The sequence below is a fragment of the Geotrypetes seraphini genome, chromosome 4 (genome assembly GCF_902459505.1).
Source record: "Geotrypetes seraphini chromosome 4, aGeoSer1.1, whole genome shotgun sequence".
In the NCBI taxonomy this organism is placed as follows: domain Eukaryota; kingdom Metazoa; phylum Chordata; class Amphibia; order Gymnophiona; family Dermophiidae; genus Geotrypetes; species Geotrypetes seraphini.
The window spans coordinates 125233579-125261502 of NC_047087.1; the positions used below are offsets into that span (position 1 = coordinate 125233579).

At 41.4% G+C, this 27924-nt stretch overlaps 1 protein-coding gene across 6 annotated transcripts in view; it reads right to left on the minus strand.

Moving 5' to 3' along the window:
• The window catches only part of DCAF6 (DDB1 and CUL4 associated factor 6), a 357580-nt gene that overhangs the window by 191047 nt on the left and 138609 nt on the right, over nucleotides 1-27924 (minus strand). For all 6 annotated transcript variants that reach the window (XM_033941039.1, XM_033941044.1, XM_033941043.1 and 3 more), the window contains exon 8: nucleotides 20254-20347. In XM_033941039.1, the coding sequence (XP_033796930.1) occupies nucleotides 20254-20347 (94 nt within the window). The remainder of the gene's footprint in view (nucleotides 1-20253; nucleotides 20348-27924) is intronic.

Genomic DNA, 27924 nt, shown 5'->3' on the forward strand with positions numbered 1-27924 from the left:
CAAAAGGAGGTTTCATGAGGGCTGACAAAACCACATTGAGGTCCCAGACGACCGGGGGAGGCTGAAGAGGTGGTTTGATATTGAAGAGGCCTCTCATGAACCGGGAAACCAGAGGATGAGCCGTGAGGGGTTTTCCGAGGATAGGCTCTTGAAAAGCAGTGATGGCACTGAGGTGGACTCTGATCGAGGTAGACTTGAGACCAGCGTTAGACAGAGAGAGCAAATAGTCCAGTACGGTTTCCACCGCCAATGAGGTGGGATTGTGATGATGCAGGAGGCACCAAGAGGAGAACCGGATCCATTTCTGATGGTAACATTGGAGTGTGGAGGGTTTCCTGGAGGCATCCAAAATGCGACGGACAGGCTGAGACAGGTTTTCTGGAGAGGTCAGCCCGAGAGAAACCAAGCTGTCAGGTGGAGGGAAGACAGATTGGGATGTAGCAGAGACTGATGTTGCTGCGTAAGCAGAGAAGGAAATACAGGAAGAGGAATGGGCTCCCTGGAGCTGAGTTGAAGCAGGAGGGAGAACCAGTGTTGTCTGGGCCACCGAGGGGCGATGAGAATCATGGTGGCCCTGTCCTTGCGGAGTTTGAACAGGGTCCGCAACATCAGAGGAAGTGGAGGGAAGGCATAGAGGAACCGATCCGTCCAGTCGAGTAGGAATGCATCCGGGGCCAGACGGTGTGGAGAGAAGAGTCTGGAACAGAACTGGGGCAGCTGATGGTTGTGAGGAGCTGCAAAGAGGTCCACCTGCGGAGTGCCCCAGCGAGCAAAGATGGAGTGGAGAGTGGGAGGATCCAGGGTCCACTCGTGAGGTTGAAGGATGCGGCTGAGCTGGTCGGCCAGGGAGTTCTGTTCGCCCTGGATATAGACCGCTTTGAGATAAAGATTGTGGGCTGTGGCCCAGGTCCAAATTCGGAGGGCCTCCTGACAAAGGAGACGAGATCCGGTGCCGCCTTGCTTGTTGATGTAGTACATGGCGACCTGGTTGTCCGTGCACAGGAGAAGAACCTGAGGATAGAGAAGGTGTTGGAAGGCCTTGAGAGCATAAAACATGGCTCTGAGTTCCAGGAAATTGATGTGATGTTGACGCTCCTGAGGGGTCCAGAGTCCCTGGGTGCGTAGATCCCCTATGTGAGCTCCCCATGCATAGGGGGAGGCATCTGTGGTGATGATCATGGAATGAGGGGGTGGATGAAAAAGGAGGCCCCTGGAAAGATTTGAGGAGTTCAACCACCATTGAAGAGATCGCTGAAGAGACGATGTCACAGAGATGGGATGAGAAAGAGGATCCCTGGTCTGTGACCATTGGTTGGCGAGGGTCCATTGCGGTATCCTCAGATGGAGTCGCGCCAGAGGAACCACATGGACTGTCGAGGCCATGTGACCCAGAAGAATCATCATCTGGCGAGCAGGGATGGATGGTTGGAGGAGCACCTGTCGACAGAGGTGAAGCAGTGTCCGGTGCCGGTCGGCAGGAAGGAACGCTCTCATGAAGTTGGTATCGAGAAGTGCTCCGATGAACTGAAGGCGCTGCGTGGGAAGCAGATGCGACTTGGGATAATTGATCTCGAACCCCAAGAGATGGAGGAAAGAGATGGTGTGGTGAGTTGATTGCAGCACAAGTAGAGAGGTTGTTGCTTTCACCAACCAATCGTCCAAGTAGGGGAACACTTGTAGGTTGTGGGACCTGAGACAGGCCGCTACCACAATCAGGCACTTGGTGAACACCCTGGGTGATGATGCGAGACCAAAGGGTAGCACTTTGTACTGATAGTGGTGATTCAGTATCTGGAATCGGAGGTAGCGACGTGAAGCCTGATGGATTGGGATGTGAGTGTAGGCCTCCTTGAGGTCCAGGGAACATAGCCAGTCGTGTTGAGACAGAAGAGGATAAAGTGTGGCAAGGGAGAGCATCCTGAACTTTTCCTTGACCAAACACTTGTTGAGGTTCCTGAGGTCGAGGATAGGACGAAGATCCCCTGTTTTCTTGGGTACCAAGAAGTAGCGGGAGTAAAATCCCTGACCTCTTTGGTCTGGTGGAACTTCTTCGATGGCATTGAGAAGGAGGAGGGATTGGACCTCCCTGAGGAGGAGTGCGTTTTTGGAGAGTCGCACAGCGGGTGCAGGTGTCAGCCCGATGTTCCGGACCCAAGCACTGTAGGCACCAGTTGTGTGGGTCCGAAAGGGAAATCGGGCGTGCACACCGCTGGCACTTCTTAAAACCCGGCTGGGGGGGCATGAAGGGAAATACGGCCTCCGCGAAATCAAAGCCGGAGGCTTGTATGATGGCAACAGGCCCCGCCGGGGCCGGTTGAAAAATAAAGGAAAAAACAAAGTTGTTGTTTTTTTTTTTTACCAATTAGAAAGAAAACAGAAACCCGAAGGGAAAAAGTAGAAAAAAATTAGAAATAACGCGAGCGGGAAGGCAAAAAAGAAGTGTTCAACGGCCGTTGAAACCACATGCGTCTTCTTCGCTCCGCGGAAACGAAGAAACTGGAGACCACGCACTCCTCCGTCGGGCGGGAAGGCACTCGCGCATGCGCGGTGCGGCCAACTAGAACTTTCTAGTTAAAAAGGTCCGTACCGGGGCTCCGTCGGTGACGTCACCCATACGTTAAGAATATGCTGCCTGCTTGTCCTGGGATAAAATTACCAGTACAAAAGGAAAGGAGGGTGAACTACAATCTTTAAAGAAAATAGAGATACATTTAGGGAATAAACAACTGGAGGGTAATAGAAATTAATCTTGAAAGCATGGCTAAACATGAAAAAGAGATACAGGAGATTACGACCTATACGTACAGTCTGATTAAAATTAAGTATTAGAGCATATGCTTTAATGATAGAAGAATTATGCTATCTATGTCTCAAACGCGTCCCTATACAAGTAGCTTTTTAAAGAGCTTTTAAATTTTTCTAGCGAGGATTCACCACGTAAGTAAATTGGTAAGTTGTTCCAGGTCTGGGGTGCTATAACCGAAAAAAGAGTAGATCTCCTAGTACCTATTACTTTTAAAGAAGGGATAGTCAGCAGATGTTGTTCTGTTGATCTAAGTGTCCTGACTGGAAAATATGGTGCTAGAACACGATCCAGAAATATTGGTGTGTTAGTTTGTTGGATTTTAAAGGTTATCATTGCGATTTTATAAATTATTCTATGTGAGATTGGTAGCCAGTGTGCTTTTTGTAACAGAGGTGTGACATGATCATATTTTTTTGAATTAGTAATAATTTTTATTGCTGTATTTTGTATGATTTGTAGTCTTCTTATTTCTTTCTGGGTTATACCATGATACAATGTATTGCAGTAATCAAGCCTAGAAATGACCAAAGAATGAATGAGAATGTTAAGAGCTTCTAGTTTTAAGACTTTTGTTAAGGATCTGATAAGACGTAACTTATAGAAACAGCTTTTAACCACTGAACTAATCTGATCATGAAAGGAGAGTTCTTGATCTAATAACACTCCCAGTATTTTCGTTGTTGTTACTCATTGGACTGGGGAGTTATCCAAGATTATTTGCGATGAGAATTTAAGATCATTTTTCCATGGAAAAAACAGTACTGAAGATTTAGTAATGTTCAGGGCCAACATATTATCTTTAAGCCATTGACTTATTTGTTTTAGTTTATTGTTTATATTTATTATCTCATTGGAATCAGCTGTATTTAATGGGTGCAAGAGCTGAATGTCGTCTGCATAGGTAAAAGAGGAAAATCCTATAGATTGACTAAGGGTAAGTAGTGGTGACAAAAAGATGTTAAATAAAAGTGGAGACAGAATTGAGCCTTGAGGTATACAAAAAGAATTTGCGTAGTTGTTCGATGATGAATTGTTAAAGACGACTTTGGCTGACCGCTGTTGAAAATATGATATAAACCAGTTAAGTACTTGGTCAGAAATGCCAATGGAGGACAGTCTCTTAATAAGTAAATCTGAAGTAGGATAGGCACCTTTGAGAGTATGGAAAACATGAGAAGAGGTCTAACAAAGACAAAGGAATGACAGCTAAAATGTAATGCTCAAAAAAATCCAGGGTCATGCATTTGAGCTTTAAAAAGCCAAATGAATGGTACAGTATGGGGGACAGTACAGGGGGTGAAATTCTGTGCATGAAAGAGCAGAATCCAGTAGTGATCATATCTGATGCTCTTAAGTATGGCTAAACAGGTAGAAAAGGTGATGACAAAAGGAGGAGGATGCTTGGGTATATAGTAGAGAATGATACGGGGATAAGTTCCCATGATAAACCACAGTAAATCGCAGGAAGGGGATAAATTGCTGCCGGTTTACAGTGGGAATGGGAACAAAGCCTTCTACCATCCTGCAGAAGCGCTAAAAAGCCTTATTCCCACAGCAAAAAAATTGTACCATGATCAGTGATAGTGGCAACACCCCCTCCTCCCCACTGGTTAGCATCTCTTCCACAGCTCCCCTTGTGCCTAAGTTACCCGAAGGAGCCAACCTTGCAACGATGAAAAATCTTTAGAGGCCTGTTCTGATTCCTTCCTTCTGCCAACGAGTCCCTCCTTGATGCAACTTCCAAAATGACCCAAATTAAAATATTATGATCTCACTACTTAGTTGGCAGCATTTACAAATGCAGGTTTGCAAAATAGGGCAGATATGTGTACACTGACGTTGTGAAATCACCATTTCCACATGGAAATGCTAACAATTCCACATGGAAGCTGCCAGGTTTTTCTATATGTGTATGTGCAAAATAGATGCTCCTGTGCACATGCCATCAAATACATATGACTCTTCCAGGTATTTTAGAAAAGCCTCTGCATCAGCAGATCCTTTTCTAAAATACTACCCCAATCAGGAACTCAATAGGAAGAACATAATAGGATATAAATAGGCCAAGGGCTGAAGCCCAGAAAACTAGACTGAGGAAGATAATACTTCAAAGATAAAATAAAACACAATACAGATACATGTACTGTGTTTCTCTGAAAATAAGCCCTAGCAGGATTTTCAGGGTAGGTCTTAATATAAGCCCTACCCCTAAAATAAGCCCTAGTCCCAGGATTCGCCGGCAGTTTCCCTTTCCCTTCCCTACATACGGTACCTCCCCTAAGCAGAATCAGGCTGGCAGCACGCTAAACAGGCTGCTTCGGCCTTGTCTGCCCGTGAATTCACTCTGCCCCGTTAATGATGATGTCATCAGTAACACAGCAGAGTGAATTTATGGGCGGACAAGGCCGAAACAGCATGCTTAGAGTGCTGCCAGCCCGACACTGCTTAGGAAGGTATGTAAGGTTCGCTTGCGGTCAGCGGGGTTCAGATGGGAGGGAGGGAAAGATGGGGGTTTGGCTGCGGAGGTGGGGGGAGGTGCTCGCGCAAGAGTTCTGCTGTACAAGAGATGGGAGGGAAGGGAAGCTGGGCAAGTGTCCTGCTTAACGAGGGATGGGAGGGAAGGAAGGATAGAAGCTGGGCAAGGGTCCTGCTGCACGAGGAGGGAGAGGAGGACAGGGAGAAGAGGACAGATGCTGCACATATGGGGGAGAAAGAGGAAGAATTGGGGTGAAGGGGAGGAAGGGAGAGATGATCATGTACATACCCCGAAAATAAGACCTAGTACGTTTTTTGGGCCTAAAATTAATATGACACTGTGTTATTTTCGGGGAAACACGGTATATAGATTATATATCTGAGCTGTGTCTATCTTTCTGTTAATATTCCTGGTATTATTTTATTCTATAGTGCACTAAGTTAAACAAATATTTTTTAAAAATCTGACATTCAGAAAGCCGCTTAGTGCCGAGCAGCAGCGCCAAAGCGCCCTCCTGCTCGGTACCGGTCAGCAGCTGAAGCCGGAATTCACGGCAGCGACCGACCAGGTTAGCAGTGGGGCAGGAGTGTGGAAAGCTCGCTCCTGCTCGCTACATTTCTGGACCACCAGAGATTCCAGCAGCAGAGGAGGTACGATGGACAGGGCAGGGAGGGGGGACAGGGTGCACAGCCTGATGGCCTGGCAGAGGCCTGCAATAAGTCTGGGAGAGGATTGGGTAGGTGCTGAGCGTGACTCGAATATAAACTGGACCCCCATTTTGGGGCCAATTTTGGCCTAAAAATTCCGGTTTATATTCAAGTATAAACGGTATCTTGAATCTGGTGAGATAATTCAGATCAACTTGGAGGATGCAAATCATTTCAGAGTTTTAGAGGTATAATCAAAAATTAAAACACCCAAAAAGCCATCTAAGTCGGCATCTGGATGCCCTAATCGCTGGGATGTCCAAGTGCCAATAATCAAAACCAGTTTTCTGGACATCTAGTAGAATGTTTGGTCTGCTGTGCGTCCAGAGTTCAAAGGAGCATGTAGAGAGGCATACTATGGGCAGGATTAGACTTGGACTAGAGAATGACACGGGATCTCAATATCTCTGTCCCCAACCCCGCAAGTTCTGTCCCCGTCCCATTCCTGCAGTCTCTGCCTTAACAGCACAAGCCTTGAATACTTATGGATTTTAAAGTGTTCAAGGCTTCTGCAGATGAGAACAGAGCTTGCAGGAATAGGGCAGGGACAGGACAGGGATAGAGCTCGTGGGGATGGGATGGGAATATTGAGATACAAGGATGGGGAAAATTTGTCCCCATGTCATTCTCTAACTTGTTGTACTAAGAGAACGCCTGGTACAGGTGAGTAACTGCTTTTTCCAAGTACAAGCAGGTAGTATATTCTCACATATGGGACTTTCAAGCTGCCAGGATCAAGCCTCTAGGAAGAGAGTTAAATATAACTGTCATGAAGCTGGTAAAATCCCTGAGGATGGAGGGAAGATGGCTTTTAAAGAGAGAATAAATTTTTGAAAACTGTCTGACAAAACTGACTCTCTTCTAGAATGTTGATCTAAGCAGTAATGAGAAGTAAACGTGTGGATTGAGGACCAAGTGGCCACTTTGCAGATGTCCTCAATGGGAGTGGAGTGCAAATGGGCAAGAGGTGGCTGTAGCTTGTATTCTATGAGCAATAATACAGTTGAATAGCGTCAGCCCAGCCTGAGAATATGCAAAGGATATACAGTCTGCTAGCCAGCATGAGATAGTCTGCTTAGTAACCGGAACTCCCAGTCTGTTAGGGTTAAAAGAGACAAACAGTTGAGTTGTTTGGTGAGATCTAGGTAGTAGGCAAGAGCTCTTTTACAATCCAGGGTGTGGAGAGCTGATGCTCTAGGATGAGTGTGTGGTTTTGGAAAGAAAACAGGCAAAACAATGAACTGATTGAGATGAAATTCAGAAACCACCTTTGGCAGAGTTCACCTTTGGCAAACTTTGGATGAGTACGCAGGATAACTCTATTGTGGTAAAATCTGGTATAGGGTGGATTTGAGACTAGTGCTTGCAATTTGCTGACCAATATGCAGAGGTAAGTGTAATGAGGAAAATCATTTTCCAGGTGAGATGTTTCAGTGAAATAATGGAAGTGGTTCAAAGGGAGGCTTCATCAGCATGGAAAAATTACTTTCAAATCCCAAACAACAGGTAGCGGTCTGAGCAGAGGCTTGGTATGGATTTGGAGACTAATGGATGCATAGAGATGGGTTTACTATCCAACTGGGCATGAAAAGCACTGATTGCACTGAGGTATACATGTACTGAAAAAATTGGAAACATAAAATTGGAAAGATGATCCAGCACTGACGGTAGAGGGCAGGTGTTTGGATCCAATGAGTGGAGATCACACTAGAGAGTAAAATGTGTCCATTTAAATTGATAACAGCATCTAGTAGAAGGTTTTCTGGGTGCTTGAATATTGCCCAACCCTGGAACCAAAAGTGGATATGCATCTATGTCTGGGTAGATAGATACCAGGCTGTGAGTACTAATGAGCATAGATTGGGGTGAAGGAGAGAGCCTTCGTTCTAAGTAGAGTTGGAAATAGTGAAAGAGTGATGGATTCCTGTATGGTTGAGTTGTAGGAGGAGAGGAAACCAGGCTTGATGTGGCCAACGTGGTGCAATGAGAATCACAGAGGTGTTCTCTTGGTGAAGACTGAGTACAGTTTTCCCAATTAGCAGCAGCGGAGGGAAAGCATAGAGGAAGAGATCTCACCAGTTGAGGAGAAAGGCATCTGATTCCAGATGGTTGGGATTGAAGACTGGTGCAGTAAAGCAGCAGCTTGTGTGCTCACTTCGGCAGCACATATACTAAAATTGGAAAGCAGCAGCTTGTGGTTGGTGGCAAAGATCCACTTTGGGAGTCCCCCACAATGTGAAAATCTGGCATACGACTGATGTGTAGAGTGACTACTCATGAGGTTAGAAAGAGCACTGTGGATCGCCTGTAGCTCTAGCAGGTTGATTTGTACAATTGTCTCATGAGGAGACCAGACTTCCTGAGAGACGAGGCCATCGAAGTGAGCTCCCCAGCTGAGAAGTATCTGTTGTGAGGACTTTCTGGTGTGGAGGAGGCTGGAAGAGTGAGCCCCTGTAGAGGCTGGATGGAGTGAGCCACCACTGAAGTGACTGCCAAAGTTCAGGAGTTACTTGAAAGGGTCTGTGGCCTGAAACCATTGGGAGGAAACGGTCCACTGTGGTGTTCTGGGATGGAGATAAACGAACTATGTAGATGGTGGGCGTCATGTGACCTAGAAGGAGTAACATTTGCCGTGCTTTGAGACATGGCCAGGAAGAGACTGACATAGGTGTAGCAGGTTGTGAAATCTCTGCTGAGGTAAAAAAGCACAAATTTGAGTAGTATCTAGGAGGGCTCCCATGAATTCCAGGGTTTGAGTTGGAGAAAGCTATGATTTTGGGTAGTTCACTATGAACCACAGGAACTCTGGTGAGGAGGCCTTGATAAACCAGTTGATCAAGTATGGGAAGACATGAAAGACATTTGTGCAAGGCTGTGTCTACCACCATGAGACATTTTTTTTCTTTTTTTTAATGCAATTTTCAAATATTACAAGTTTATACTTAATAAAGAAAATAGATTACACTTGAAAGATTCCAGTGGCAATTGATTAATTAAGGCAATTCAATAAACAAAAGTGTAACTCTATATTTACCTCAATTTAAAGAAAAAAAGAAGCAGTTGGGGAGAAGACAAGATTACAGAAATTTTGGAGGAAAGAAAACAAAAACAATACAATTTCACAAAAATAAATTTTTCTTATTGGAACCAAACAGGAATCATTTTTCTATCGCGAGATTAACATCACAATCAGAGGGGATGGATATAGCTATAGGAACCGGAGGCTGTTTTGCCTCTAAAATTTCTTTTTTAATGTTCCGAGTCCAAAAAATACATATGTTCTATCACTCATTTTAACAATATACTTACATGGAAATTGTAGAAAAAACACCCCTTTGAGCTCCAGCAGCTGAGATTCAGCGCGCGCTAAAACCGTTATCGCAGCTTAGTAAGTCCCGCGATTGCTTTACCTGATTTTTAATCAGTTCTGGAATCTGTAAACATTATCTAACTGAGCAGTCAATTCAGCTTCCAGTAAACTTACAGCATCCCACACACCCTCTAAAGTAATTTTCTCAGGTCTTTTCTTCAGCCTCTGGGTAGTTCTTATTCCAGCAACTGGTAGGGCTTCTAAGGCCTGCTCCAGAGGGAAAATTCACCACTGGGCTTCCACCTTCTGTTCCCAAACAGACCACTGTTGCTGGGTGTCCTGTTAATCTGGGTGACAGGGCAGTCAGCATCCCATCATTAGAGGAAGTCCCATCGATCACTTCAGAGCTAGAGACTTCACTCCCCCAACTGTAACTGCGCTCTACCACCAGGCTGATTGAGAGTCTCACGTTGTTCGGGGCTTAGCGTGATGTCAAAGTCACAAGCAGATTCTTCCTCAACTGCCTGCTCTTACTCCCGAATCTTCTGTTCCTTCGGCAGAAGAAATTCCTGTAGCGTACATTGACCCAAAGTCGGAGAGACAGCCGCCTCAGCTGGTTAAGTACGTGGCGTGCCCTTCCGCTTCACCACTGCTGGGCTTCAACGCTGCTGGGCGTCACCACTGCTGGGCTTCAACGCTAAGAAATGTAAGGTCATGCATCTCGGCAGCGGTAATCCATGCAGAACTTACACCTTAAATGGAGAAACATTAGCTACGACTTCAGAAGAACGAGACTTGGGAGTAATCATCAGTGCAGACATGAAGGCTGCCAAACAAGTAGAGAAGGCCTCATCCAAGGCAAGGCAAATGATGGGATGTATCAAAAGAAGCTTCGTCAGCCGCAAACCTGAAGTCATAATGCCACTGTACAGAACCATGGTGAGACCTCATCAGGAATACTGTGTGCAATTCTGGAGGCCACATTACCGGAAAGACGTGCTTAGAGTTGAGTCGGTTCAGCGGATGGCCACTAGGATGATCTCTGGGCTCAAGGGTCTCTCGTATGAAGAAAGACTAAACAAATTGCAGCTCTACAGTCTAGAGGAACGCAGGGAAAGGGGGGACATGATTGAGACATTTAAATACATCACAGGACGTGTCGAGGGGAAGACGACATCTTCTTTCTCAAAGGACCCTCGGTCACAAGGGAACACCCGCTCAAACTCAGAGAAGGGAAATTTAATGGTGACACCAGGAAGTATTTCTTCACAGAAAGAGTAGTAGATCACTGGAACAAGCTTCCAGTGCAGGTGATCAAGGCCACCAGCGTGCTTGACTTTAAGAATAAATGGGACATCCACGTGGGATCCTTACAAGGGTCGAGATAAGGAACTAGGACATTAGCACTCAGACTTAATGGGGGGGGGGGGGTCAGTAGAGTGGGCAGACTTGATGTGCTATAGCCCTATTCTGCCGTCATCTTTCTATGTTTCTAACAAGCAATGTTACTTTACAAAATGGAGCTTCCTCCTGCATGTCCGATTATGCTGCCATATTGACGGCCCCACCATGAGACATTTCTGATTATTAAAAAAGAAAAAAACTGACCTATACATATAGCAAATCATGCATGAAAAAAGCTAATTAAAGCTAATTAATGTAAGGTCTCTTTAAATGACTATAAAAATCAAATTAAAAATACTAAACTAACAATACTCATTATTTCTAAGAGCAAACGAATTGCATTTTTATTTTAAATTTAACATACAGAAGTGAAACTGATTAACGTGTAACATCTTTATGTGAACTAAAAGGTGCTCAATTATCTCTATTTGCAAATGTCTATTATGTAAATAATGAAGTATTTACTTGAGTGAAAAATGTTTACATTAAGCTATTTTATCAGTGTCTCATTCAAAATGCATGTCCAGTGTGTAGTGCAATTACTGAAAACTGTCAATTAATTGTTACCAAATGAGATCGCAACTACAAATTAACAAAATTATAAGTATCAGTTGAAAATGACAAAATTGCAGTCAACAAATAAAGCTTTTTGATAATAACCTTATATTTGTATAAGTAAAGTCAAACTCGAATTTGAATGTACAATTGCATATTAAACATTTCAATAAATTATTTTTATTATTCTATATAATATTGTAATTTTTGATCTAATTTCTTTACGAAGAGTATAATATAAAATAGCTTCTCAGACCCTCAATAATCAATTATAAGTAACTCTTAGCAATTATAGTAATCAAATAATAAATTAATCTATATTAATATCAACATGAATAGAATCAAGTTTCTTTACAACTCACTATCTCACTTTTTTAAAAAGCATATTTAAAACACAAAAAGACAAAAAACATGGGCACTGCCGTTCTAATCTCTTTTCAATTGTGTTGTTACCAAACAATACTCAAATTAAATAAACTATCCTCTATTTTTTAATCAAATAAATCATGGATGCCTCAAATTAATACTTTTAGAATATTTAGCAAACTTTAAAAATCCCAACTATTAACTTACTTGAACTCACTATTTTTGTCAACTGTTACAGCATTTGTCATTAAACAAAATTATGGCAATGAAATCTATTAACCTTTCCAAACCCTATTTGGTAAGATTCTAATATGGCAAATATGAAGAAACAAACAAATTAGAAATACAAACATGAGGACCAGATATGGGAGTAAAGAGGGCTAATGAGATGCATGTATCATCAATTACCATTGACATCCTGACTGTGGATCCTTTAGTATACAATTTAAGTGAGATTGAATTTTCAGGTACTTTAGAAGGGGTTGAAATTTATTCTGACCAAAAACAGTACATTAATACATAAGAAAGTAATATTATAGTTCATTATAATTCACAATTTCACAAAATCATGTTTAATTTTAGTTTACCAAATTTTAGCTTCATTGAATTTATTTTATGATTTATGCTTCATTTACTTTTTACACTAATATAAAATCACTAAGATGGATTCATCACAATGAAGTTACACACCATATTTCATACACACTATATTTCATTATAACCAGACAATATTCAAAGAATCTACTATGCTTAAAGATCATATGATGACATCATTTATTGCGCACTTACTGAATCATGACATCATCTTAATAAGTCCCATTATGAGAAATGTTTTTTTTATATTAAAAAATATTTAAAAAGGCAATTATTTAGAGTTATGATTCTTTTTATTCTGATTGCGTGATCATTTTAGAAAGATAAACTTTGTTGTTTCCTTAAAACTTCAGTCCGGTAGTAATTACACCATTACTGAGAGGCCTCAATCCTATAAAGGTTGCACATGTATGGTTTTTGCATTTTCTTTTTCTAAAGATGCCTTTGAAATGAAGATGACAAGAGTGGTAAGAAATATTGAAACTGATAAAATTTAGTAAGGAAATTCATTTAAATCTTTAAATATATTACTAAATAGGGTTTGGAAAGGTTAATAATAAATTTTATCGCTATAGTTTCACTTGGACTGATATTGGAATCATAGCTTTTTAACGGCGAACGTTGTAATAGTTGACAAAAACAGCAAGTTCAAGTAAGTTAATAGTTGGGATTTTTTAAGTTTGCTAAATACTCTAATGCCCAGATTCTGCAAAGTGTGTCCTGATTCTAGGCAGCTGTGGATTACAGGACTGGAGGCAACATGGATTCATTAGAGGTAGGTCTTGTCAGACAAATCTGATCAATTTCTTTGATTGGGTAACCAGAGAATTGAATGGAGGGAGTGCACTAGATGTGGTGTATTTAGATTTTAGCAAAGCCTTTGACAGTGTTCCACACAGACATCTAATAAATAAACTGAGTGCCCTCGGGATGGGTCCGGGTCAAGAACTAGTGGAGTGGAAGGCAACAGCGGGTAGTGATCAATGGAGATCACTCTGAGGAAAGGGATGTTACCAGTGGTGTGCCTCAAGGTTCTGTTCTTGGGCCTGTTCTTTTTAACATTTTTATAAACGATATTGCTGAAGAGCTGTCGGCTAAGATTTGCCTTTTTGAGGATGATACCAAAATCTACACTAGACACCTAGGATGGTGTGAACATGATGAAAAAAGACATGGTGAAGCTTGAAGAATGGTTTGAAATTTGGCAGCTAAAATTTAATGCTAAGAAATGCAAAGTCATGCATTTGGACTGTAAAAACCCAAGGGAACAGTACAGTTTAGGGCAGTAGTCTCAAACTCAAACCCTTTGCAGGACCACATTTTGGATTTGTAGGTACTTGGAGGGCCTCAGAAAAAACTAGTTAATGTCTTATTAAAGAAATGACAATTTTGCATGAGGTAAAACTCTTTATAAGAACATAAGAACTGCCGTTGCTGGGTCAGACTAGTGGTCAGTCGTGCTCAGTAGTCCGCTCACACGGCGGCCCCTAGGTCAAAGAACAGTGCTCTAAATGAGCCCAGCTTCACCTGCGTACTTTCCAGTTGAGCAGGAACTTGTCCAACTTTGTCTTGAATCCCTGGAGGGTGTTTTCCCTTACGACAGACTCCGGAAGAGCATTCCAGTTTTCTGGAAGAGCGTTATAGTTTATAAATCTTTCCTTTTGGCTAAGTCTTAATAATAATATTGTAATTTATAGCTAAAGAGACATATGATCAAGAAACTGTCTTATTTTACTTTTGTGATTATGATAAACATACCGAGGGCCTCAAAATAGTACCTGGTAGGCCGCATGTGACCCATGGGCCGCGAATTTGAGACCACTGGTTTAGGGGGTGAAGAAATTATGGGCACGACAGAAGAGCAGGACTTGTATGTGATAATTTTAATGTGGCCAAACAGGTTGAAAAGGTGACGGCAAAAACTAGAAGGATGCTAGGGTACATAGGGAGAGGTATGGCCAGGAGGAAAAAGGAGGTATTGATGCCCCTGTATAAGACTTTGGTAAGACCTCATTTAAAATGTTGTGTACAATTCTGGAGGCTGTACCTTCAAAAAGATTTTTAAAGGATGGAGTCGGTTCAGAGGAAGGCTACTAAAATGATGCATGGTCTTTGAAATAAGGCATATGGAAACAGACTTAAAGATCTCAATCTGTATACTTTGGAGGAAAGGCGGGAGAGGGGAGATATGATAGAGATGTTTAAATACCTATGTGGTGTAAATGCGCATGAGGCGAGCTAAGAGGTGATAGGCTCAGGAGTAATCTAAGGAAATATTTTTTTACAGAAAGGGTGGTAGAGATGCATGGAACAGTCTCCCGGTAGAGGTGGTGAAGACAGAGACTGTGTCTGATTTTAAGAAAGTGTGGGATCTCAGTTATGGCCCCACAATCTTGGAATCTTTTACCACAATATATTAGAGAACTAAAAGACCTAACACTGTTTAAAAAAATGTTAAAAACCTTTCTCTTTAAAGATGCGTATGGATCTTAGGACAAAGAAAAATCGATTATCTTTTAACCATTACCGAGTTTTCTATTTTTTTTTTTTTTTTTAATATATATATATATTTTTTTTTTTAAAACAGCCATTATAACCTACCTTTTTGTTTTTCCCTTTTATGTTTTTTCTTCTCTTCTATCAAAAATTGTAACTATTCCCCCTCTTAACCACACATGTCTTGTATGTTTTACCCACAAAATATTTTAAACTTATGTTTACACTCAGTTTGTTAAGTGTGTTAAATTTTAACTAACAACAAATTTGTTTTTATGTCACCATTAATATTGTACTTGTTTCATTCATTAATACATGTTATTATTATTGTACATCGCCTAGCAATTTAAATAGGCGATTCATCAAGAATAAATAAACTTGAACTTGAAGAGATGATGGTTACTAAGACAAACTAAGGCCGTAACTTAATTATCCCTGATCTTGTAAATAGTACCCAATTCTGTAAATCTCCTGCCGATGTCCAACGTAACTCTTTTGTAATCTGTCTAGAACTGCAAGGTTAAGTCATTAATGCAATGTAATATAATATAATTCTATTCATGTTAATATTACTATCGATGAATTTATTATTTCTTTGATATTGTAATTGCTAAGAGTTATTTATAATTGGTTACTGAAGGGATGAGAAGCTATTTTATATTATTATACTCTTCAAAAAGAATTGAAACTGAAAATTACAATATTATACAGGATAATAAAAATAGTGTATTAGTGGTTAATATGCAATACATCCAAATGTGAGCTTGGTTTTACTTATACACATATAAGGCTATTATCAAAAGGCTTTGGGCTTCTTTTACAAAGACGCACAGCAAACACTCCGAGATCCATTAATTCCCTATTGACGACGGTGTGATTACCGCAGCAGCAGTTGCTAGCACAGCTTTGTAAAAGGGGAGGGGTATTTGTTAAATATAATTTTGTCCTTTCTGATAGTTATAATTTTATTCATTTGTAGTTGCGATCTCATTTGGTGACAATTAATTGATAGTGGTGAGCATTGTTTTCAGTAATTGCAGCACACACTGGGCATGATTTTAAATGAGACACTGGTATAATAATTTAATGTAAACACTTTTCACTCAAGTAAATACTTCACCATTTACATAATAGAAATTCGCAAATAGAGATAATTGAGCACCTTTTAGTTCACATGAAGTTACACATTAATCAGTTTCACTTCTGTATGATAAATTTAACATAAAAATGCACTTTATTTGCGCATTAATTTAGTACTTTTAGTTTGATTTTTATTGTCATTTAAAGAAACCTTACATTGATTAGCCTTATTAGTGCAAAATTTGCTATATCTTTAGGCCAGTATTTTCATTTTTTAATAATCAAAAATACATCAATTTCACTCCTGCTACTTTATTTTAAGCATAATCAGTTTTGCAAGACTTTGCTCCTTACAAATCTTTCAAAACAAAAAAATAGGTCTATATATCGGTGTCGCTCAGTGCAATTCTATAAAACACAGGCAGCTTTTATAGAATCACGCCTCCACTAAAATGACCCTAGAGTGCCTATATAGCTTAGAAGTTACAATGCATCCTTACTTTAGGCACATTAACTTTAACTTTTCTGCACCATTTATAAAGCGCTATTTGTAGAACTGCGCAATTATCAGCACTCTATGACATCAGCATGTATTGACATCATGATGTCAGTGTGGAGACATATAAGCGATCATGGCTGCAAGGAAGCAACCAAACTTTGGGCTTGTTGACTCCTGCCTGCTTGGCCAGGCTTTTCTCAATCGAGACCATCACTATTTTGTTGTCCGGGGCCACAGAAGTTACCTCCAATACATGTAAGGTTTTAAGAGCTACTTCCAATTATATGGTCTTGTACATCATATATGCTTTTAGGCACAGTTTGAAAAATTATTTGTATTGTAACAGTTTGGTGTATAGCAGCATATAAATAAAATGTGATGTTATTTTAATGTACAGAAGGTCCTGGGAGAGATTAGGCAGAAAATTCAATGCGCAAGCGTCCTACCCAAGAAGTGTAAGTTTATGTAAGATGTTATTGGTATTGTTGCTAAGATGCTTTTTAAAATTCATATAACTATAAATATAGTATACAGTTCCTCCTATTGACTTACAAATGCATTCACTCTGCAGCTCCTCAACATCTCTCCTCTCTTATCTTTCCCTATACTCCTCCCTGGGAACTCTGTTTGTTAGGCAAGTTTCTCTTATCTGTGCCCTTCTCCTCTACTGCAAACTCCAGACTATGTTCCTTCTCCCTTGCTGCACCATAAACCTGGAAAAGACTGCCTGAGTCAGTATATCAAGCTCCGTCCCTGGCAGTATACAAATCCAGACTAAAAGTTCATCGTTTCAAGGCTGCTTTTAACTCCTAACCCCCACTCACTTGTATATTACCCATTCCTGGGAAACTCCCTAACCCCCTACTTGTCCTAATTGTCTGCTTGATTAGATTATAAGCTCTACTGAGCAGAGACTTTCTCTTGAATGTTTTAATGTACAGCACTGTGTGTGTATGTCTAGCAACACTATAGAAATGATTAGTAGTAGTATGTGCTAGGGAGCTGGCTGAGGGCAGTGGACTGAATACATGGATTTCAGTGGGTGAGAGATGATGTGATATAATATTAAAAAGTTTTAGCAAGAATTTTACTGCAGAAATATTAATACTGTTTGAAAAATGAAGATATTTTAAGCTACTTTAAATTGAGAATTATAAAATCTGCTACAGGCTTTGAATGCCTGTTGAAGAGCTAGAGGGCTGCGCTTACTCCAACAGTGCTCACTTCTACACATCTGTTGTCTAAGGTGAAAACCCTGATGGAACCAAGGTTCATGTCGAGCAGTATAGTGAGGATTATGAGAGAAATGTGAGCCAAGGGTTTTTTCCAACAAGTACTTTTTTCTTCTAGAGAAAGATTCATAATCTTCCAGAAATAAAGAAAACAGGAGGTAGACCAATAGACGTATCTTTATTGGTAAATCTCTTGAGGTTGGTTAGTAAGAGTCAAAAAAGGGTAATCACACATAACTTGCAAGAATTGTAAGAGAAAATGAGGATAAGAAGAAGTCAGACCATGGTAGAGTGCCAAAGTTAAAGTTGGAACCAACAGTGAGGAAGCTTTGGATGTGAAAACTAGATTTAGGGTGTGGCCTGATATTTGAGTAGGGAAATGAAGTGTTCAAGCCCCATGTCATTAAGAAATGAAGTAGGAACTTCTTCCTTATTTCAGCTAGCAACCTGTTCAGTCAATTATTAGGCCCTCAGCGTCACCACTCAGAACTCAAACATATCACCGTTCTGAGCTTTACGTGACAAATCGTCACTGGGTCTAGTTTTTCTAATTTTTCACTTTTACAAGAGCTTTATATATTTAAATACTTATGACTTTCTTATAATTTTCAATGTAATTCAACTTCATTTTACTTAGCTTTAATGTAGTTGTCTCTAGTAGAGATGTTTTTTAATCAAGCAGGGTGACATAGCCGACATGTTTCGCGGGAAACCGCTTTATCAAGGCACCACCCCTTTAACACTATCGACCTCCTCGATAGTGTTAAAGGGGTGGTGCCTTGATAAAGCGGTTTCCCGCAAAACATGTCGGCTATGTCACCCTGCTTGATTAAAAAACATCTCTACTAGAGACAACTACATTAAAGCTAAGTAAAATGAAGTTGAATTACATTGAAAATTATAAGAAAGTCATAAGTATTTAAATATATAAAGCTCTTGTAAAAGTGAAAAATTAGAAAAACTAGACCCAGTGACGATTTGTCACGTAAAGCTCAGAACGGTGATATGTTTGAGTTCTGAGTGGTGACGCTGAGGGCCTAATAATTGACTGAACAGGTTGCTAGCTGAAATAAGGAAGAAGTTCCTATTTCTATTGAACTGATATTTAAGAAATAGCCACCTGAAGTGTTATATGCTATTAATTTTGATTAAGAAATGAAGTGACATGTGAGTGGGAGGGTGTATTGCCAACAACGAGATGGTCTGTGAATTGGCCAGCAACATTGACTAGAGACCAACAGAACTTCCCAGTCATGAGATGAAACAGATGGGGGGGGGGAGTAATAGCAAATTATGCCTAGAGTACTATACATTGTGAATGTATCCTCCTATGCCTCCAAATCATTCAAAGACACCACTATAACTTGACTGCTCCAAAAGTTACCACTACCTTGTTAACCCACAGTCATCCACGTAGTTGTGAATCTACATCTGTAACCCTGCCCCAAGTGCCCAGGATATTGTGAATAAACCCCCCATTCCTCTGCCCCCAATATTGTGAATATGCCGCTATATCCCTTACCTAATTCTCCAGTATAATGAGAATATATAATGTATCGCTTATTCCTATGCCAGTATAATGTGAATGTACCCTTTTTCGTATGCCTCAAAAACATTGTGATTGTATCGTTGTAACCCGTTCTGGGTTCCAGGGGAGAATGTGCTAAAAAAAATAAATAAATAAATAAGTAGAAGTTATTTTAAAGGCAAGCAAGTCAGGATACTGAAAAGCATTGGGAGGAAACTATTGCCGGAAGTGTGGTTGGCAAGTAAACTGTCAAGCCTCCACCTCTTCTGAAGTCTATGCCACATGATAGATATAATGGATATGTAGCATTAGAGGGGACTTCATTTCCTCAAGTTGCAATCACCATGTAAAGATAAAGGAAAAGGCCCTCTTTTTTCAGAATAAGTACAGAAGTCAATTGGATATTCAGGTAACAGGGATGCTGTGTGTTGCTGGATGTTTGAGTCATGTAGCTTCACTGCAATTTATGGAGGATAAATGGTCACAAATGGAGAAGTCTAGAGCGTAGAGAAGCAGGATGAAAGCTCCAAAATTTAAATCCTGCATCTCCTACTGATTCTCCTTGTTCCACAGGCTAAACTGACTAACATGCATTACTGCAATTTATGTGCATTATTAGTAAATAAGCCCAGTGGGATCTGTGTTATATCACATTAACATGGACTAATCTTCAATAATGCATTCATAAATTAATGCATATTACTAAACACTTAGATTATAAAATCTGTGGGATTGGCTGTTACACAGCTTGAGCTCCAATTCAGAGTGATAAAGAACCAACTCCAATCACTTCTTACAAGTAGATACTGTAGAAGAGACTAAGAAATAAAATCAGAAGAGAAATTGAACTCGTACCTCAAACTCTAAAGAGGATCTTTCAGCAGCATAAGAGATGCCAGCACAACTGTTGCCTCTGCGCCTTGGTTATGGTTGAGAGGGGAAGTTATCGACGTAACTACTGTTAAAATGGATTAGGTTTACTGTTAATCTGGGTTATTAGTAACTAGGTCTCATTGTATACGGAAAAAGGGACCTGTGCTAAAAGCATGAGTTGTGGTACAATAACCTGTCTTAATGGTAGCCCATATTAATAACTCTCCCCCCATCAGCTTTAATAACTCTCCCCCCATCAGCTTTACACAATTTAAAAGCACTAAAAGTTATCAGAAAAACTGGGGAAATACAAAGAAGTACATTTACCATCTCTTTCCCGTTCACTCTCTGGTCTTGCTCTTGGTCCTGTGTCTGACCAATCCCCTCGTAATCTCAGACGTTTAACTGGAGGTTGTCGGAGCTGTATAGACCACACAAAGAATTTACTTAGAATAATGAAATTACTTTTTATTTATTAGAGATTATATTTAATAAGAGCTGCAAGACATGCTGATGTGTGCCAAAAATTGTACAAAGAAAGAATGCAAATGAGGAGTGGGACAGAAAACATCAACTTTGAAACCAACAATATTTACTCAAATTAAAACACATATAAAAGTACATGGATATAAAGTCCTATTTTGCAGATGTATAGATGCAATGTCCTTAAAATTGAATGACCCAGTTTATGACCCGACACGGTCCGTGTTTCGGTCTCGGGATAGAGGCCTGCCTCAGGGGTGTGGATGTCGGTCTGAAAAGCTCAGTTACTTACCGTAACAGGTGTTATCCAAGGACAACAGGCAGATATTCTCACACATGGGTGATGTCACCGACGGTACAGATACTTTAAAAGTGTATTGCCACTTTAAGTCTTTAGAAAGTTTGCGATAGCCCGCACCGCGCATGTGCGAGTGCCTTCCCGGCCGATGTAGGTGTGCGGTCCCTCAGGTCAGATAAGCCAGCTAAGAAGCCAACCAGGGGAGGTGGGTGGGTTGTGAGAATATCTGCCTGCTGTCCCTGGATAACACCTATTACAGTAAGTAACTGCTTTATTCCAGGACAAACAGGCAGCATATTATTACAAATGGGTGACCTCCAAGCTATCTAGAATGGGATGGTGGGAGAGTTGGCCTTTAAGAAAATAAATTTTGCAATACTGACTGGCCGAAATGTCTATCCCGTCTGGAAAAAATGTCGAGGGAGTAATGTGAGGTGAAGGTATGAACTGAGGACCAGGTGGCAGCATTACAGAATTCCTCAATAGGAGTAGATCTAAGGAAAGCTACAGAAGCTGCCAAAGCTTGGACCTTGTGAGCTGTGACATGACTCTACAGTTGCTGTCCAGTCAGAGCATAACAGAACGAGATAAAGGCTGCCAACCAGTTGGAAATTGTTCTCTTGGAAACAGGATGCCCCAATTTGTTAGGATCAAATGAGATGAACAGTTGGGGAGATGTTCTATGTGGTTTTGTCCTGTCAATATAGTAGGTCAAAGCACGTTTACAGTCCAGAGTGTGAAGCGCTGTTTCTCCTGCATGAGAATGGGGCTTAGGAAAGAAAACTGGAAATACAATTGATTGATCTGAAATGAAAATCAGTAACAACTTTCGGTAGAAACTTTGGATGGGTGCGCAGAACTACCTTGTCATGGTGGAAAACTGTGAAAGGAGGATCTGCTACCAATGCTTATAACTCACTGACTCTCCGTACTGAAATGAGAGAGAGAAGAAAAACAACTTTTAAGGTAAGAAACTTGAGTTGAGCTGTAGCCATTGGTTCAGATGGTGGCTTCATTAACCTGGAAAGAACCACATTAAGGTCCCAGACCATTGGAGGAGGTTTAAGAGGTGGGTTTACGTTGAAAAGTCCCTTCATGAATCTGGAGACCAAAGGATGAACCGTGAGAGGTTTACCCTCAACTGGAAGATGTAAAGCAGCAATAGCACTGAGATGGACTCTAATAGATGTTGATTTGAGTCCAGAGTCCGAAAGGTGAAGCAAATAATCCAACACAAGTTTAACTTACAAGAAAGCAGCATTATGATGATGCAGAAGACACCAGGAAGAAAACCGAGTCCATCTTTGTTGGGAACTGTTGAGTGGCTGGTTTCCTGGAGGCATTGATAATATTGCAGACTTGCTGAGAGAGATGTAATTCAGCTGAGTTCAGCCTGAGAGATACCAAGCTGTCAGGTGTAACGATTACAGGTTGGGATGAAGAGGAGCTCCTCGATTCTGTGTAAGCAGAGAAGGAAAAGTTGGAAGAGGTATGGGCTCCCTGGTGCTGAGTTGAAGTAGAAGGAAGAACCAATGTTGTCTGGGCCACCGAGGAGCTATGAGTATCATGGTGGCTGACTCCTGCTTGAGTTTGAAAAGATTTTTCAAGGTGAGAGGAGTGGAAGGAAATGTATACCGAAATATTTGTGTCTAATCCAGTAGAAACGCATCTGCTTCCAGATGGTGAGGAGAGTAAAGTCTGGAGCAGAACTTGTGATTGTGGGGAGCTGCAAACAAGTCCACTTGTGGAGTGTCCCATTGTGCGAAGATGGACTGGAGAGCTGTTGAGCTGAGAGTCCATTCGTGAGGTTGAAGAATTCTGCTGAAGTTGTCTGCCAAGGAATTCTGCTCGCCTTGAATGTAGACTGCCCTCAGGAAAAGGTTGCGGGCCATCGCCCAAAGCCAGATGTTTTGAGCCTCCTGACAAAGTGGATGGGAGCCCGTGCCTCCGTGCTTGTTTATGTAGTACATTGCTACTTGATTGTCCGTGCGAAGGAGGAGGACTTGATCACTCAGAAGATGTTGGAAAACTTTGAGTGCATAATACATCGCTCTGAGCTTGAGCAAATTGATGTGAAATTTACGCTCTGTGGCAGATCAAAGGCCTTGCATCCGTCATTAGCAACTTTTGATGAGGAGGTAATTGGAAAAGCAGACCTCTGGATAGATTGGAAGAGGTCATCCACCAGTGGAGTGACTGTTGAAGAGATGAGGTTACAGAGATATGCTGTGAGAGCCGATCTGTCGCCTGAGACCACTGAGAAGTGAGGGCCCACTGAGGATTGCAAAGATGAGGTCTGGCAAGTGATGTCACATGAACTGTGGAGGCCATGTGGCCTAGGAGAACCATCATGTGCCTCAAACTGATTGTGTGGAGATGAAACTGCTGGCAGAGATGAAGCAAAGCAGTTAGGTGATTTGGAGGAAGACGCCCTCATGAGAGTAGTATTGAGAATAGCCCATATGAACTGGAGATGTGGAGTCGGGTGCAGAGGCGACTTGAGGAAATTGATCTCAAAGCCCAAGGCTTGAAGGAAAGAGATGGTATGAGCTCTCTCCAGAGCCACCTCTTGAGATGATGAAGCCTTGATCAACCAGTCATCCAGATAAGGAAAAGCCTGAAGACTGTGGGATCGGAGGACTGCTGCTACAAAAATCAAGCACTTCGTGAAGACCCTGGGAGAAGATGCCAGCCTGAACGGAAGTACCTTGTATTGGTAATGTCGCTGATTCACTTGAAAGCAGAGGTATTTTCTGGAAGCAAGATGGATTGATATATGAGTATAGGCTTCCTTGAGATCCAGAGAGCATAGACATTCGTTCTAAGCCAATAGGGGATAGAGAAGGGTGAGAGAGAGCATTCAAAATTTCTCCATGACGAGATATTTGTTGAGATCTCTGAGATCCAGAATGGATCGCAGTCCTCCTGTCTTCTTTAGAACTAAGAATTAGCAGGAGTAGAACCCCTGGTTGTGTTGAGAAAGAGGACCTTCCTCGATGGTATTAAGAAGAAGAAGGGATTGAACCTCCTGGAGAAGAAGAGACTACTGTGCAGGGTTTGAAGTAGACTCTCTTGGAGGATGATCCGGAGGAAGGGTGTGGAAGTGAAGAACATAACCCTGACGAATGATGTTTAAGACCCAGAGATCGAACGTGATGAGTTCCCAACGACTGATGTAATACTGAAGTCGCCCCCCTATCAGCTGAGGAAGAGAATGTAGGATAGGAACTGTGGCTATGCTCAGGAGGAACACATCAAAAAGACTATGTAGGTTTCTGTGGAGCAGCTGGTTGTTTGGGTTATTGACACGGTTGTTGCTTCTGCCTTCTAGGTGGAGGAGGAGCAGCAGCAGCCTTAGCAGCAAACCTTCATTGGTAAGAAGAGGCAGGCTTGAATGGTCAAGGGGCTTGAGGCTTCTTTTTGGGTTTCATCAACGTGTCCCATCTGGTCTCATGGGCAGAAAGTTTTTGTGCGCCAGTGTTGCCCAAAAGTTCATCACTTAGACACAAAGCATTGGCCAGATGATCCTGGTGGTTAACATCTAGGTTGGAGACATGCCAGACGTTGCATAGCCACCAACATAGCTGCTGCCCTAGAGGTGAGCTCAAACGTGTCATAAGTGACCTCACCCTACATTTGCAAAGTTGTAGAACAATGAAGACAAAATTTTGAAAAGATTTGATCTTACGTGCAGAAATGTATTTCTGGAAAGAGGAAAATTGCTTGACCAGTAGTTTGAGATAGTAGAAAAAATAAAAATTGTAATTTCCTGCTCGGTTTGCCAACATTGAATTTTGGTAAAGTCATCTACCAAATTTGTCCATTGTCTGGCCCTCTCTTCCAGGAGGAATGGATGGATAGATGCTGGCTCCAGAAGACTTTTTCAAAGTCACCACCAGTGACTCATGTGCAGTTGAGGCTTGTCAAAGCCTAGAAGTGGCACCACCTTGTATAGTGACTCCAATTTCTTGGGAGCCACTGATATAGAAAGAGGAGTCTCTGCTTTTGAAAAAAGTTTCTCTCAAGATGGCATGAAGAGGGAGCTTCAACACGTCTTTAGGAAGCAGGTCATAATCTAAGGTTTCTAAATATTCTTTACTATATTTAGAGTCTCCTTCCAAGGACATGTCCAGATCCTTATACATCTGGCGGAGAAATTTAGAAGAGTCACCAGACAACAAAGATAGGGAAAATGATTTTATTTTCAATTTAGTAATAGAAATGTGTCAGTTTTGAGAATTTATATCTGCTGTGTACATTGTGTGTATATGAAAAATGAATGGAAAAAATTGCATTACAATTAGTAAAGGGGGTGGGATCTGGAGAAGAGCTTGGGTGGGTGTAGAGTGGAGGTTGGGATACTCAGTTGATATTTGTTAAGACTTCCCTGCTGGCACACCCTACTGGCATTTCAAGGCCTGTCTGGAGGGCCTCTGCGCATGCGTGGATGTCGACATGATGATGTCACGCATGCGCATGGTCATCACGGTGACGTCTGAGCACTTCCGGGTGCCTCGAGCCATTACCTTTAGTGTGCCCTGGCTCGAAAGTTTGAGAGACATTGCTCTAAGTACTCAAAGTAGCTAACATGAAAGATCATTCAAGAAAAAGATATGATTTTCTTCCCTTTGATGAACCTATTTGATTTTACATTCATTACCTTTATTCTTCGGATAGATTTGTCAAAGTCAGATGGTGGTGGAGATCTAGTTACAAACTACTCTGATGGCATACATGTATGAAATTCTGTTCCAAATATAGAAACGGCAACTTGTGATAACATAATGTTTTTCTCTTTGAACTGAAATAGCAGCACTAGTTGTTTGACAGATTGTTCTGAGTACTTGAACAGATGCCTTTTCCAAACCTCAGCATGATCTTTACTTCATGGAAACCTACAGGTTTCCTATAGAATGTCTTTCTCTCGAGATGTGTGTTTTAATCTGTTCTTTTCAGTTTATTTTTGTTTCATGAATACTTTTGTAGGCCAATATCATTTGAGGATTTTCAGGCCCTTTCTCAAGAATTTTGTGATGTCATTCTATTATCTAAGTATTTTGCTACACAAGCAGATGTTCATGTTTTCCAGCACTTAACAGAAATAGGGCAAAAGCCCATTTTAACCTAAAACTTATGTTGACAAGAGAGATTATTTAACCCCCCCCTTTTTTTTTTTACTAAACCGCGGTAGAGGCCTAGAGTGCTAAATGCTCCTACATTGTTCCCGATGCTCATAGAATTCATATGAATGTCAGAGCATTTAGCATTCTGGGCTGTGGTAGAAGAAACCTCTACCCCGACTTAGTAAAAGAGGGTCTTATAGGGAAATCTGTTATTTTTGGCAGATACTCTTTTTAAGTTCTTGCTCTGTATTAGAGCATATATCTTTCAACATATTTTTTTTTATAAGGGATAATTTTGCATTTTATCTGTGTAAATGGGACAGTTTATGTTTATTAAAATTTGATATCTCGCAAAAGCTTACAACAGTTCTCTGTGGCTAACAATAAAAACATATATTAGATAAAGGAAAAGGAGCTCCATAATATATAGGAAAGACCTAAACTATGGTTCAAGATAGAAAGAGAGAAAAAAAGGTGCCGTAAGCCTTCTAAAAACAACTCTATATAAAGTACATTGATGTTTTCTTAACAAATATGATCATTTTGAGGAATGATCCAAAAGCTGACTGAAAAAAATAGGTCTTTAATAATGTCTTAAAAGCTTTAAAATTCAACTCAAGACAAATATTATTGGGAAGTTGATTCCAAAAACTTGGGGCTCCTTTTATGAAGCCGCATTAGCGGTTTTAGCGCACACACTTTTTAGCGCGCGCTACGCAGCTAGAACTAACGCCAGCTCGATGCTGGTGTTAGCATCTAGCACGGCTGGAAGTTTAGCACGTCAAACCGCTAATGCGGCTTCATAAAAGGAGCCCTTGGTGCTAAATTTTTTTTAAAAAGCTTTATGTCTAGTAGAACCCCAATTTGTTCCTTTTAGGGCCCCAAAGCCTTACAGCAAAAGACTATTCTATAATGGTGTCTGGGCACCCAGATTCCATTATTGAATATAATGTAGCCTGGTATTAGCATGCTTTACATGTAGGCATTTGCAGTTAAACCAGCCTTAGACCCGGTGTAACTGTGGGCACCCATGTGGCAGGGGGAGTGCATAACTTATTGTATTCTGTAAGTTGTGCTCTTAAGTGGAAGCCCTGCCCATGCCTCTCCCAAACTCTGCCCATGTGAATGCCCCATTTGCAGTTACATGTTATGCCACTTAGAGAATAGTACTTCTAGTGCAACAGGTGTGTCATTCTGGACAGACGGATAATATCCAAGTGCTCATGAGCCGTGTAGAAGGAATACACTCCAGCTTTTGAATCCCTCCTTCACTAGAGGTCTTTGTTCACCCCTTCAGTTTTTCCTTTTGCATGAAAGCCGGAAGGAGTCTTTCTGATCTGCTGTGTTTATTTCTTTATTTTTTCAGTTTTTTTTCATGGTATTTTAACTGTGCTAAGAGCTTCCCTAATCGAGGGTCCAGTTGTGTTAGTGTGGAGAAGCAGACAGAGGTCTGCAGCTGAGAGGCCAATCCCTCCGTGGTACCTGTTGGCCAGCCTGAAGAAACCTTTTGGAGCTTGGGGTCTGTTCCCCTTGTAGCAATGCTCGCCTACTGCGCCGCAAGAACTCGAGCACATGCTGTCAGGCATCTGTAGGTGGCTCAGCAAGTCTCGCAGAGTGCCAGCTGCATTTCGCCTCCGCCCTTTCTGTGTCTGCGGGTCTATAGAGTTTGAGGCTCAGTCAGGCACTGGAGGAGGAATAGTCCATTTGAGGCAGCGATTCCTTCTCCAAGATTCAGCTACCTTTAGAACTGAGGCAGGCTGCAGCACATTTCCAGCACAGGTCACAGTGAGTAAAGCTGTTATAGTATATGAGGAAAATCGGGGGGGAGGGGGGTGGTGTCTCTAAAACCTTATAGATTTCTGCCTCTTCCCTTAGGTTCCTCTGCTCCTAAAATCGCTGGGTTTTTTTTCTTTTTGTTAAGTGTTTTGGAGCTGTATTTGGGAGCCAAAATGCTATTGTGGTGGCCATCTTGGATTTCTGATTTGTTTTAATTCTCCAGAAGCTTCAAATCACCTCGTGACATGGGAGCTGAAGCCTCTGCTCCCACCATAGCCAAACCAGGTTGGCATATCACGGGAGCCTTGGTCAGTCGGG